At 43.4% G+C, this 15,261-nt stretch overlaps 1 protein-coding gene across 8 annotated transcripts in view; it reads left to right on the top strand.

The window, feature by feature from the left end:
• Positions 1-15,261, top strand: part of PAM (peptidylglycine alpha-amidating monooxygenase) — a 273,477-nt gene that overhangs the window by 232,829 nt on the left and 25,387 nt on the right. For all 8 annotated transcript variants that reach the window (XM_074995279.1, XM_074995278.1, XM_074995277.1 and 5 more), the window contains one exon: positions 4,486-4,615. In XM_074995279.1, coding sequence (XP_074851380.1) covers positions 4,486-4,615 — 130 coding nt within the window. The remainder of the gene's footprint in view (positions 1-4,485; positions 4,616-15,261) is intronic.

The raw sequence follows: 15,261 nt of genomic DNA, 5'->3' as shown, positions 1-15,261 counted from the left end.
GTCTACACGTCCTCCAGGGCTGGCAACGTCGATGTTCAACTTCGACGTTGCTCAGCCCAACATCGAAATAGGCACAACGAGGGAACGTCTACACGGCAAAGTAGCACACATCGAAATAAGGGAGCCAGGCACAGCTGCAGACAGGGTCACGGGGCGGACTCAACAGCAAGCCGCTCCCTTAAAGGGCCCCTCCCAGACACACTTTCATTAAACAGTGCAAGATACACAGAGCCAACAACTAGTTGCAGACCCTGTATATGCAGCACGGACCCCCAGCTGCAGCAGCAGCAGCCAGAAGCCCTGGGCTAAGGGCTGCTGCCCACGGTGACCACAGAGCCCCGCAAGGGCTGGAGAGAGAGTATCTCTCAACCCCCCAGCTGATGGCCGCCATGGAGGACCCCGCTATTTCGATGTTGCGGGACGCGGATCGTCTACACGTCCCTACTTCGATGTTGAACGTCGAAGTAGGGCGCTATTCCCATCCGCTCATGGGGTTAGCGACTTCGACGTCTCGCCGCCTAACGTCGATTTCAACTTCGAAATAGCGCCCAACACGTGTAGACGTGACGGGCGCTATTTCGAAGTTACTGCCGCTACTTCGAAGTAGCGTGCACGTGTAGACGCAGCCCAGGTGTGCCAGAATTAGGGAACAGGAACACCATGAATTTCAAAGCAGGAGCAGTAAGCCTGTGACTTTGGGCTCATGTTTATTTGACAGCCTGAGAAATGTCTGTCTGTCTTTTTCTTTTTCTTTCTTTGCACTTAGCGCTGCGGGTGTATCTACCCATTACAAATAGCCCCTATAGAGAGTTTGTGGTTCTGTCTCTACTCTTGTTTTTTTCTAGCCGCATCTACACGTGCACGCTACTTCGAAGTAGCGGCACTAACTTCGAAATAGCGCCCTTCACAGCTACACGTGTTGGGCACTATTTCAATGTTAACATCGATGTTAGGCGGCGAGATGTCAAAGTCGCTAACCCCATGAGGGGATGGGAATAGTGCCCTACTTCGACGTTCAACGTCGAAGTAGGGACCGTGTAGTCGTTGCGCGTCCCGCAACATCGAAACTGCGGGGTCCTCCATGGCGGCCATCAGCTGAGGGGTTGAGAGACACTCTCTCTCCAGCCCCTGCGGGGCTCTATGGTCACCGTGTGCAGCAGCCTTTAGCCCAGGGCTTCTGGCTGCTGCTGCTGCAGCTGGGGATCCATGCTGCATGCACAGGGTCTGCAACCAGTTGTCAGCTCTGTGGATCTTGTGTTGTTTAGTGCAACTGTGTCTTGGAGGGGCCCTTTAAGGGAGCGGCTTGCTGTTGAGTCCACCCTGTGAGCCTGTCTGCAGCTGTGCCTGGCACCCTTATTTCGATGTGTGCTACTGTGGCGTGTAGATGTTCCCTCGCAGCGCCTATTTCGATGTGGTGCTGCGCAACGTCGATGTTGAACGTCGACGTTGCCAGGCCCGGAGGACGTGTAGACGTTATTCATCGAAATAGCCTATTTCGATGTAGCGTTCACGTGTAGACGTAGCCTCTGAGCTGCTGGGCTCCAACCACTATCCTGCCACTCTGCCTGTCCTGCTTGCAAAAGATGTCAAGAAACTTCTTAGTGGTTTACAGCTGTGTGCAAATCCTCCTCCCTCCCCCCCAGGTGTCACACAGATGGGGTCTTTCCCACAATCAGTCACATCACATGGGTAGCCCCTGACTCAATAAAAGGACATGCCTGCTGTTCCATGCTGCCAGGCAGCACCATGTTGTGGCTTGCACGCATTTTGGGCTCCGAATGCAGGAAAGAATTTTGGGGGCTGCCAGCTGTGAGGGGGGAAGTCTTCCCTGATGGCCAAGATACCTGGGGGCTTGCTGCCGCCATGGGGAAGTTCCCCCTGGGAGCTAAGATAGTTGCGGGGGACCACTTCAACTGGCCCCTCATTGAATCCCCCCAGCACCCCTAGCAAGTGGACCAGTGGTGCTTGCTGCCACCAGAGAAAATTCTCCCCCAGCAGTTAAGATATTTGGGGGGGACCACTTCAACTGAACCCCCACTGAGCCCTCCCCCACTCCCCAGCAAGGGACCAGTGGTGCTTGCAGCCGTTGGGAGAGGGAGAAGTTTTCCCTGGTGTCTGAGATGCTCAGGGGACTACTTCAGCTACTTCAGCATTCCAAGTGGCTCTGCAGCTGCAGACCACAGCACCCCACACACCCTGCCAAAAATATTTTCGGGGGCTTGCTGTCCATTGCAGACACCTGCTGGTTTGATATTTTGCTATAAAATCTTTTTGCTGACATCTTCTATCTGTCTTCATGCTTTGACCCCCTCAGAAACACGGGCGGGGGAGGGAGGGCTAGATGAGATTGCTGTTTCCATTATAAGTTCAGTGTATGATATTTCACTGCCTTCAGCAGTGTTGACAATATCTGTTGTAGTGAAGGGGAAAGTCAAAAATCTTTTTTCCTACACTTTTCTATCCTCTTTCTTCTAACTTTGAGAAAACAGTCTGTCCCTGTGTTATTTTCAGGGATTGGATGCAATCGTGGGAGGGGGAACTCTCAGTGTGTGGCCAGTTGAGAATTCAGCTCCGAAAGAAAGACATTTCTGTAAACTTTTGTTGCCATCTCTGTGGATGCCCTACGTTTCCTTCCTTCCAATGGGAAAAACAGATATTTGCATTTTCCTCATTCCCCTCCCGTGCTAAGCAATGTAGGAAGATGATCTCAAAGACCAGCGAGCATACCCAAAATGCTATGGGGATGTGGGAACTGTGGGATAGGTTCCCACCGTGCACTACTGCAACAGTTGATATATGCCAATTGGGTATGGCAGCAGTAAGTCGACTTTGTGAGGAGCAGATGGGGAGGTGAGGATGGTCAAATTCAAACTTATAAATTCTCAAATTACAAAATCAATATTAATAAATTTGAATTTATCTTGTAGTGTAGACGTAGCCACAATAACTAGCTCTAAGATTATAGCTGCAGTGACTAATGGCTTTGGTAGCGTATTGCACTATGAATCTATCCTTGATTGGGATGGGCAATATAGGACCCAAAAGGTGGTTGAATTCTAGGTCTTGGGACATAAGGATTTCATCAGAAAATAAAATAAAATATTTATTTTGGCCAAGAAGTCCTAGAATTCACTATGGATCTTTCTTTCTAGCTTTCCAATTTTATTTTTCTTTTCTGGTGAAAGTATGATGATAAATGATTTCACAAACAGAAGATGGACTCAGATTAGTAGAATCTCTCTCTTGTTATATTCCTGTGCTTTTAGATATATAGTGTGAAACTGAGATCTGGGTTATGTAAAAAATTGACAGATATTTATGTCCTCAGACATGAAATAGGTCACAAGGGCAATGTCTACACTGAAACATATCTTCAAAATGGCCATGCAAATAGCCATTTTGAAGATTACTAATGAGGTGCTGAAATGCACATTCAGTGCCTCATTAGCATGTCGCTGGCCGCAGTTCTTTCAAGTTGCTGCATTTCACTCCCACGCAGCTCGTCTAGACTGGGGTCCTTTTCAGAAGGACCCCAGGAACTTCGAAATCCCTTTGTTCCTATCTGCTAAAGTTGGTGGGGTCCTTTCAAAAAGGACCCTTGTCTGGACAAGCCGCACGACACCAAAAAGCAGCAATTTCAAAGAGCTGCAGATGGCAGCATTCTAATGAGGCGCTGAATATGCATTTTGTGCTAGTGTAGACATGGCCAAGATAAATGAGGACAGATATTCCCTCCTTCCCCATCCCACCTCAACTCTTTTTTAGCTCTTTTCAGATACTACTTAATAATGCATAGCTTAATATATAGCTCATTTGTTAATAAACTACTTGGGACTGTATAATATGTGACCTTAAGATATGCAGACCATACATAAGAAAGTAGATGGTTGATTTCTGAAAGCGGATAAGTAAATCCTGCAAGATATTTCAGTATTGTTTGGGTACCACGTTGTTTTTTCTTTTGTGTTGCTTACTTCTTCCCTTCCTGTGCTTTATATAGAACATTTTTGTTTTGAAATAGCTGATAGGCTTGCCGTGCTTGTTCTCAGTCACCCACTTGTTTTACCATTCAAACATGGAAAAGATGAAAAGCATTTTAGTAAAATGCCAACTAATGTGTTAATAGCATTATCACTAAATTATGCATGGTGATTATTTGAGAGCAATTGTGCACATATTTTATTCATTTTTTCAGTATGCTAGATACATCTACAATTGATGATAAAACAATATTCTGTGCATATGTGTGCTATTAAGCTGGAGAGGAGACAATCAAAGGCAAGTTCTCAAGTTTCTGTCATTTTTCGCTCAGGATGCCACTGCTTGTGCATGATACACATTTTTCATAAGAATAGTGCTCCTTAAATGGCAACACATTTAATGGTAATACTGCATGTGAGGAAGTGTGCATGTCCTTCATAAAGCAGTTAATTTTTGCCAATTTCATATTGTTACATAAATATATTGCATTAATTTCTTTTTTAGGTTTCCACATAGAAGAGGCTGTTGACTGGCCTGGTGTAAACCTCAAACTAGGCCAGGTTTCTGGGTTGGCCCTGGACCCTAAAAATAACCTGGTTATCTTCCATAGGGGTGATCGTGTGTGGGATGGAAAGTAAGTGGCTGTTCTGTCAAGTAGTATATTTAAATAGTTGACTATGCTATTTATTGAATGTATTGTCTTTGGGTAGGGAATGGACATAGAACAAGGATGGATGATCTCCAATAGATGGTGGGACATGAGTGGCCTTCCTTGACCTCAGTGGGCCACAACCCCCTGTTGCCCACCACCACCACACACACAAGTCCCTCGCCGTATGAGGCCCATAGGCCACATATTGGATGCCACTGACCTAGAATGTTCATACATATTTTAGATATGGAGAAGAGAAATGGTTAGATGACATGAATATGAGCCTCCACAATTGCTTGATCTTTAGAATGGTAAGAGGTTTGTGTGTCACATGTTTCTCCAAACATATTTTGATCCACTAATTAACAAAACTTTTTCATGTTTTTGTGCTCCCATAAAACTGACTCCAAACATTGCTATTTCTCCATTGCTTGGGGTTTAAGGGAGAATAAAATGAAATCCCTAAAGTAAAAGCAACTTATTTGTAACAATAGATCTGTGAAATTTAAAAAATAAGATGTAAGACACTATTTTGATATAACATACCATAAATTTAGCTCCTCCTGCTATCTGTTAACAAGTAGTCAGTACAATGGCGAGAATGTTTCAAAGGGCTTGAGTGACTTTCAGTGGGACTGGTGTGCATGAATTACTTATGTAGTTTTGAATATCCCCCCCACTGTTTTTCAAGCCAAATTCTACTGCTGAATAAGCAATTGTGAGGTGGGACTGATACTTAAATCCATTTATGTGTGCAGTTGAGAATAGAATTTAGCCTGCAGAAGTATGCATTTTACTGTTGATAGCACTGGTAGTGGTGCATAAACAAGGTAAACAAAATGGATAAGTTCTAAAACATTCAGGAAGGAGAAGGAAAGACAGCATCTTTCCTAAACATGGCTTACTGTATGCCTAGGAATCATCTTTTCTACATTTATATATATATACACAACATGACACTTAAAAGTATATTTTTGAACCTTTTTTTTTAATTTTAGTTTGCCCCAATTAATAGTCTACCCAAAAAAGTATTAACTTTCAGAAGGACTATTTTCAAGCCTTCTTTACTTGAAAAAGATGTCTCCTCTTGCTACAATGAAAACAGTATATTTGATTGCAGCTTTTAGCCAATAGACTACTATGATGGATAAGAAATAAATAAATTGTTTAAGTCTCTTGTGCTGTATATCAAAGTGATCTTTGTTTTGGAAGTTTATGTAAATATAGACTGTTACTTGAAAGGTTGACACAAACGTAGGCTGTGTTATTCAGGCTTCAGCTCAGAGCTTATATTAAATTGATTTGTTTCATCTCCCCTCCCACACAGGCACATAAATGCTGGTTTTTTGTGTGTAACTGAAGAAAAAGTAGCTCAAAAACATTTCAAGATAATTGGCAGTTAAGGTTACTGGGTGATTCCTGTCATCATTTGTCTTTTCTGAAATCTGTGCTTTGGAAGTTTGGCAATTGTGATAATCTTTTCACTTTGAATAGCACATGCTATGCAAGTCCAGAACCACAACTGGAAACTGAGTCGAGCCATGAAGGTCTGGTGTATGTACAGAACAGTTTTAAAATTCCTTTTCGGCTTCTGAAGTCATTTTTCTCTTGGAAAATAATTTCTGCCCCAAGTAGCATATTTTGATGTATTGGATTGGATTCTGCCCTCTGTAAGTGGGGTCAGCCTTAACACTGGAGATGGGAGAGGAAACTGGGTCAGAAACATACAGAGTTTGATGTGCCTGGGAGGGAAAACATGGAAAAGCAAAACAGGAAAACACACCCAATTCAGTATTGGTTAATGTTTGTGATTGGCTATAAGCAAAGCCATTAACTGATTATAATCTTCATCAAATCATAAATTTGATTAATTTTTGGCTTTGGGGTTTAATTCATTTTCACTGCTTGTTTCAGCAACATATTACAGAGAAAAAAGCAAACAAGCTTTAAGCACTGCACAAGTGGTTCCAGTGTACAGTGGTTCCAGTGTACAGTAAACTCTTTCATATCCAGCACTCTGTTACCTGAAGTTCTCAAATAACTGGCATTTTAACCACAAGTAAATTTTAGTTACGTTTTCCATAAGTACAGTACGGTGAAAGTAAATACACTGTATTTGCTGTATTTATTTGTAAGTTTACAATGTACAGTACTACTTTTGTTGGTAAAGAAAGCACTCTGCAAACATTTTTGTTTGTTTCTTAATACCTAATATAGTTTTTCTGTAGTGTTATGCATTGCTAGGCATATCTCTCTATTATCTAGAATATTTGAATATCTGTCAACCTCTTAGCCCCAGGGCTGCTGGATATGAAAGAGCTGACTGTATTACTAATATCTGCTATAAAACATAGGCTCATCAGACAGCTAAATGCAGCTAAGGTATATAATGCAACTCAGTCTGCTTTAGAACACTAAACTAGGCAGTTTAACATTGTTGACCAGTGTTAACCCCTATGATCCAGGGTTTTAATTGCTTTGTTCCTTCCTTGAATTTGAGGTAATTTTACATTTTTTTCTTAAATGAATCAAACATCATCATCATCAATAATAACCATGGGCTCAGCACCTGTTGGTGCCTGATGCCTCTCTCACTATTTCCTGCCATCTTTCCCTGTCCAGTGCAGAGTGGCTTAGTTTCTGAGGACTAGCTCTGCACCAATCTACTATATCATCTATGTGTTCTCTGTGGGGTCTGCCTCTCCTAGTCAAACTGTCCATTATGCCGAATACAAGGGTCTTGATTTTTCGTTCGTTGTTCATTCTGCATTTATGTCCAAATAGTTGTAGCTTCTGCCTTATAACCTGCAGCAGGTTCTCTTTCGGCTGTGTCTTCCTATATAATTCCTTTTTGGTGACCTTTTGCATCCATCCTGTTCTCAGAATCTTTCTACAACAACTTCTTTCGAAAGGCCAATATTCTTCTTTTCGAATCTTTCATTATCACCCATGTCTCACATCCGTACAACATCAAAACATCTCACATCCGTACAACATCAAAACAAAAAACAGTCAAGTAACACTTTAAAGACTAGCAAAATAGTTTATTAGGTGAGCTTTCGTGGGACAGACCCACTTCTTCAGACCATAGCCAGACCAGAACAGACTCAATATTTAAGACACAGAGAACCAAAAACAGTAAACAAGGAGGACAAATCAGAAAAAGATAATCAAGGTGGACAAATCAGAGAGTGGAGTGGTGGGGGGAAGGTCAAGAATTAGATTGAGCCAAGTATGCAGATGAGCCCCTATAGTGACTCAGAAAGTTCCCATCATGATTTAAACCATGTGTTAATGTGCCGAATTTGAATATAAAAGCCAGTTCATCCGCTTCTCTTTCCAAAACGGTGCGATAATTCCTCTTCAGTAACACACATACCTTGAGGTCATTGACAGAATGCCCCATTCCATTAAAATGTTGACTAACTGGTTTGTGGATCTGGAGTGTTTTGATGTCTGTTTTGTGCCCGTTGACCCTTTGTCTAAGGGAGTTAGAAGTCTGTCCAATATACAAAGCATCTGGGCATTGTTGGCACATGATGGCATATATGTTGTTAGTAGAGGAGCATGAGAAAGTGCCTGTGATTCTGTGAGTAACCTGGTTAGGTCCAGTGATGGTATTTTCAGAGAAGATATGTGGACAAAGCTGGCAGCGGGCTTTGTTGCAGGGAAAGGTTCCAGGACTGGTGTTCCTGGCATATAGACTGTGGCTGTTAGTGAGGATCCTCATGAGGTTGGGAGGTTGTCTGTAGGAGAGAACAGGCATGTCACCCAGGGACTTCTGGAGTGTAGCATCATGATTAAGAATAGGTTGCAGTGATCTGAGTTGGGGGCTGTAGGTGATGACCAGTGGTGTTCTGTTCTTGGTTGTTCTGTTACTATCCGTACAACATGCTGCTGGATACACACATTTTCAGGATGCTCAGCTTCGTTCTTAAGCTAATTGCTTTGCTTTTCCAGATCTTATCCATCACCTTCTAACTCACTCTTGCTTTCACTATTCTAGTCGCTATTTCCTTCTTACAGTCTAGATCATATGTTATGTTGCTCCCCAGATATGTGAACTTCTCTACATCTTCTAGTTCAATACCATTGACACTGATTTTCCTATTTCCTTATCTCCAAATACCTTTGGTTTTGTTTTATCGATGTTCATAGTCAGTCTGTACCACTTCCCTTCTTCGTTTAACACCTGCACTGTTTTTGCTAGCTTCTCCTCATCTTCCTCAGTGGTGATAACTTGAGGTTTGTGGATGGTATAGCTAATTCTTTTCCCGTGCACAGATATCCCTTCTACCTCTTCCTTGATCTTGTCCATTGCTCTCTCCAGATGTGTGATGAAGATAGTTGGCGATATTGGATCTCCTTGTCTCGTACCTCTACTTGTTTTAAACCAACTTCCCAACTCCCTGCTTGTTCTCACCACTGCCCCCGCATTATCATTGATATCCTTCAACAACCGTATCAGTCTGCTATCCACTCTGTATGACTGCAACACCAACCAAGTCACTTTCTGATCTATACTGTCAAATGCCTTTTGAAAATCGACGAATCAGGTGTGTATGTTTTTGTTCTTTCTTCGACCTTTCTCTGCTATCAGTCTTAGTGCCAATATCTGCTGTATGGTACTTCTATCTTTTCAGAACCCCACTTGCTTGTCTGCTATATGTTCTTCTATCTGTGATCTTAATCTCTCTGAGTCAGTATCATCATCAGCACCTTACCTAGATGACTCGTTAGGGCAATTGTTCTGTAGTTCTTGCACTCCAATGTATTTTCTTTCTTGGGTATTGTCACTAGCACAGATCTTGTCCATTCCTTAGGCTCCTTCCCTTCTTTCCATGCTATATTACATAGTTGGTGTATTTCGTGAATCATGCTTACTCCTCCATATTTGATCATCTCTCCCGTGATCTTATCATTTCCAGGGTTTGTTTAATCACTACAGAACAACTTTTTCTGTTTTATAAAGCATGTGCTGTTCAAAGTGAAAAGATTAGAGTGGTTTAGTCAGTCTTATCGAGTGTTTTCACGGCTTTATAATGAAAAATGCACTCTGGTTGTGTTTTATAAAATATGTAATACAGGATTTAAATCAGATTTTGAACTGTAAGTCTTCTGTGGTCTGAATGTATCTCAAAACAGCATTGCTAATTAGCAAAGGATAAAGTTAGATAAATTTAGAAAGCTTAGCCCAGTGTTACAATTGTGAAGGGTATTAATCTGCAAGTGACCTCTGGAACTGTGTGTTCCAGGACAGTGGAAATCAGGTGCTCTGCAAAGACGGCTCATCTGTTTTCTGTGCCATAGATGCCAGATCCATCATAGTACTGGGGCTTTTCCATATGAACATTTATTTGTAGCAAGCTGGGATGTAGATCTATCCTGCACCAGCTATCTGGGTGGACACCATTACCATGTGTTAAAAGTTCTCCACTGCACTTTAAACTACAGCTGCTTCAGAGAAGAGGGTAGCTCAAAATGCACTGAAGTACTTGCAAAGTGTAGCAGCAGGGCCTACCCCATGAGTTCAGTGCACAACAGACTATTGTCCAAATACACTGAAGGGAGAACAGGAAATGCCTGCTTTGGATTTAATCATGCCACAACTTTATTATTAGATGGCTGTGACTACCCAGCAGATAATATACAGTACAGGGGACCCCCTGGTTTTTCTGTGTAATTGCCCCTGGGGCTTTTACAGCTCCCTGTCTTTTTCTATCCAGATCTCTCAAACAAACCCATTTCCAGGACCTTACCATCCACTCCCCTTTTTTAGGAGGGGTAAGGTGGGCTATAACAAAGGGGTCCCTGTCATTACAACCATAGGAGCCCCAAAACCCACACCATTCTATCCCTGTAAGCAGCACCTCCTTTTTAAGTCCTTTGCCTGGTCATTTGCTGATCACTGGCAGTCTTCTCGCTGAAGTACCTGCACTGAACATCCACACTACACTTAAGTTGTGACACACGGCCTAGCACACCTTTTGTGCTTGCCATAATTGGTCTGCCCTGACACCTGCTGTGGGGAAATCAAATAAAGCCCACACCACCAAAACAAATATGCTGGAGAGGGGAAAAAAATCTTTTCTAACGCCAACAGACCCGGGTTGCCGGCACCAGGGATTGAACCTGCTATCATAGGGGCTAAAGCCCTGTGCTCTACCACATGAGCTGAAGACATGCAGTACAGCACAGGGCTTTAGCCCCTATGATCGCAGGTTCAATCACTGGTCCCAGCAATCTGGGTCTGTCAGTGTTATGTTTGCCTTTCTCCTCCCCTTGACCCCCTCAAAAAACAGCAACTAGCACAATACCTGCAGCAGGGGAGTAATGAATAATCATACCTCGAGGGGAGGATATGTGCTCCCCTGCTATCTGTAGAGAAGGGTTTCCAACACTGGGGCTTGCATCTTTAAAGTTGTCCACCCTTATGCTCTCAGGGGGTGAGTCATTGCTACAAAGCTAACTGCCCCCTACATTTTGCATCAGTTCCTGACCCCACTCCCCCCTCCACCAGCCCCCCTGCCAACCTCGGACATTGCTCCCCCCACTGCCACCCAATTTCATGTGATCAGTGTGTGGGAGTAGCTGTATACTCTTTTATCCCAAACTTGACACATAGTCAAGTCTTTAGCACTTCCCAGGAGTAGGGATTTTTTTTTTAAACCAGCACCATTGCTCACAAAGGAGATGCAATTATAATTATGAAAATACACAAAGAGTGGAATTGGGACCAGCAAACTAATATGGAAAACTCCAAATGTATTAGAAAGGTAGCCAAGTTAGTCTATATCTTCAAAAACAACAAGAAGTCCTGTGGCACTTTATAGACTAATGGATATTTCAGAGCATCAGCTTTCATGGGCAAAGACCCGCTTATGCTCCAAAATATCTGTTAGTCTATAAGACGCCACAGGACTTCTTGTTGTTTCCAAATGTGTTCTGATCCGAGATCAGAATGCTTGCCAGTAAAATCATTCTGTTGAGAGTAAACAAAGAGTTTACTCGTGTGATATTAAGTGTCCTGCCTCATGGGTTTGATTTTAGTCTGTCTGGTCCATATAGCTGTTCCCCCACCAATAATTTAAACAAAAGAAAGTCAACCCTGAGTGGGTTCCTGGTCACACAGAAGGATGTATGCTGTGATATTTTAGGCCCAGGCTTTATCTAAGGGCAGCAAAGTTCATTTGTCATGTGCAGCATCTTAACACCTGGCTGACGGTTCAACAAATGGATTAGGCAGGAACTAGTTCCCAGACAATGTGACAGTGATGCAGCAATGCTAATTGCTGATGCCAGCTATGTCTAGTGCAGAGCAGAATCAAAAGGAACAGCTCCCAGAAACAAGGGCGACCTAGTATTGCACTGCTCCTCCCAAAGCACAGGGTAAACAGGGAGAGTTGAAGTCTGTGGGGACTAGGTCCTTTCTTAGGATCCTCTGCCCCACTGATGTAGGAGAGAGAGGGAATGCAGAGGTAAGCGGAGTCCTAGGGTGGGCCCAGACAGGCCTGTCAACAGAGGCGGGGCAAAGGGAGCAATTGCATCCAAGCCTGGTGGAGTTCGGGGGGCCTGGGGCTGCCACCACTGCTGCTGTAGCCCTGCCTTTTAAATAGCACTGCTGGAGCAACCTGCTGGGATCAGTGGAGCTGCAGGGTAGGAGGGTTGTAATCGTAGGAGTTGAGGAGCAGAGGCAGGCTGGAAAGAGAGAGAGGGAGTTAAGCTCTGTGGCAGAGCTGGGCTCAGGACTGCAGGGAGCAGGGGCTGAGCGAGCTAGTAGGGAAAAGAGTGGAGTGGTGGGGAGAAGGGATGGCTGGGAAAAAGGAGATGTGGGTGGGGCACAGGACCACTGGAGGGAAAGGGTGGGCTGGGCGGGGCAGAGAGGGGAAGGGACCAAGCTGGGCCCCGGAACATTGGGACAGAGCTGGGCAGGAGGTTTCTGGGGGTCAGAGACAGGAAGGAGCTGAGATGAGTGCAGGACTGTTGAGGGGAAAACAGTGCAGGGGTGATTGTGGTGGCAGATGGAGAGGGAGAGGCACCTCCGGGCGGGTGAGGGATGGGGTTGTGGCTGACAAGGGGGTCCACAGATTGAGGCTGGTGCTTTGGGTTTCCCTGGGTGGGGGAGTGGATTGTGGCTCTGTCTGAGGGAGAGGGACAGGGAGGCCATTGATTGTGCTGCACAGGGGCCCTGAATTCCTGTCAGTGGCCCTGGTCACAGTGGTGGGCTGTGTTGAACAAGGCCATCTCCAATGGAGCACCGGGGTTGTGAACCTGGTGGAGCACAATCCCAGGAACACAGGGAGGGTTTGATTTTAGACCTAATAATAGTTATTCATCTTACACTTAAGTTTAGTTCTTTAAGAAATGAGTTCTAAAATGCGTGATCTGTCCCAACTGGAGTAATAATCCCCATGATAAGTTTTTTAAAATATATATATTATGTCTAGGTTATTTGTTTTTACTAGTTGTGCACATCTGCACATCCTTCCATGCACATCACACAAAGTATTGCTCACCTGAATAAAAAAAAAAAAAAAAAAAGGAAGAGGGAACATGCCAGCAGTACAGGTGTAGCCCCAGAATTGCTGTCAGTGGGCCTGGACCAAGGTAGATGTACTCTGAATTTAGATTGTATGGTGGGAATTCTGAACATTGTTCTGGACCTGTCAAGAGAGAATAGGAGACAGCATTGATAATGCCCCCTCCCCCAGTGTTAAGTAAAACAAATAAGTGGTCATGTAGCACCTTAAAGACCTAATAAAATAATTTATTAGGTGATGAGCTTTTGTGGGGCAGACCCACTTCTTCAGATCTGCTGCTTAAATCCAGCTCAGGTATTTGCCATTCATTTTCCTGTATCTTGATGAGTGACTGAATAGTGTTTGCCCTAGATCTGTATAAAGGGTTTTAGCTCCTAAGTTTAGGGTAAAAGAAAAGAGTAGTGTTTGAGAAACTGCCCTCCTGCTACTCATCATTCATAAGAAAATGAAATTTATTGGTATTTTCCAAAAAAATAAAATATAGATGATGATATAACAAGTAGTGTTAGGTGATAGTCTGATGTAAATTTTAATGACCAGGGAATATAACCCTAAAGATTTTCTAATTGTGGTTTATGCATAAATGCAATAAACAATTCAACTAATCAATGGATGTGAGACATGTCTGAGTAGTTTATCGTGTTCCCAGGTAGAAAACTCTAGACTGATAACTTCACCATAACATTAAATATTTACAATACTCATGCTGTAAAGTATATAGTATTAATAGTTTTATTCACGGCCATGTCTGAAGCTCCATAAATAAAGTACCTCTCTGCTCATCAAAATGTATTGATCACTGTTGGCTTGAGGTTGTTAGGGACTAAGAAAAAGGAATAATTTAAGTATGTTGTGTGTTGAACATTTTAGTCAAAAAATCAATTACATTTTCTACACCTAAATACATGAAATTTTTGATGTGAAGAATTCCACTTACATACACATAAGTGCTTAGCTTCTTTGAATGCAGAGTATTTATTGAAATCAGTTTATGGACAGAAGTGCATACACTAAGGCTACATCTACACTAAGAAATAAAGTCGATTTTTATTAAAGTGGATTTTGTAATACTAGATTTTTATGAAGTCAAAGTTGAGTGTCTGCACCAGCTCACAAAGGTGACTTTGTACATCCCCACTAAATCACCAAGGTTCGACTGTGGCAGGAGTTCATTGTGGGCACCTTTCCCACAGTTCCTTCAGGCCCATTGCATTCTGGGTTTTTGCCGGTGCATTCTGGGAGAAAAATACCCCCAAAGCAGTTGTGGGTGTATGATGTCACCTTCCCAAACAGCATCACTCTCATTCCCCATTTTTCATAAGGAGAGGAGGAAAAGTAGGAAATCCTAGGGGAAAGAAGACCAAACGGGTGGGCATCAGAAGGTGAAACACCCTTAGCAAATGTGCTGTGGGAGCACCCAGTTGACTGAACCATAGCAAACACCCAGCTGTCAGCTGTTTATCATATCAGTGGGTTGCTCAACTAGTTTTACCCTGGTGACAGAGCACCAAACAGTGGAAGAAACTGTATCTGTGTGACTGGGGAAAGATTTCATATTAGTCACAAAATAAAGGAAAGTAGGAAATCGCAAGGGGAAAACCATCAAACAGGTGGGCTTCAGAGGTAGAAGCACCCTTCACAAATGTGCTTTGAGCACTCAGTTGACCATGCCATGTCAACAGGTCGCTCAACTAATCTCCCCCATGATGCCCATGTGACTTGGGAATGAAGGAAAAGTAGGGAGGAAATCAAAAGGTAAAGCACCCAAATTAGCAATGGGACCACCCAGCTGACTGTATCATATACCCAGGATGCCCAAATGAAACAAACTGGCTCCATGTGACTAGCAAAAGAGCTGTGGAAGCACCCAGCTGATCGTGCCGTGTCAACAGGCCACTCAGCTAATTCCAGGGGAAAGAAAAACACTGACTTTTAAAAATAACCTTCGGGAGTGCCCCACTGACTGTGCCATGTACCCATGATGCCCATGCAACTTGGGAAAGACTTTGCATAATTCTCAAGCAAAGCAGGAAAGAAGGAAAGAAAGAAAAACAGTGACTTTTTAAAAGAAGGGTGCACACAGCTGAC

This window comes from Carettochelys insculpta, chromosome 5, assembly GCF_033958435.1.
Source record: "Carettochelys insculpta isolate YL-2023 chromosome 5, ASM3395843v1, whole genome shotgun sequence".
NCBI classification, from domain to species: Eukaryota; Metazoa; Chordata; order Testudines; family Carettochelyidae; genus Carettochelys; species Carettochelys insculpta.
Note: the sequence above shows the minus strand (reverse complement) of the source record. Positions and strands in the feature narration are given on the sequence as shown.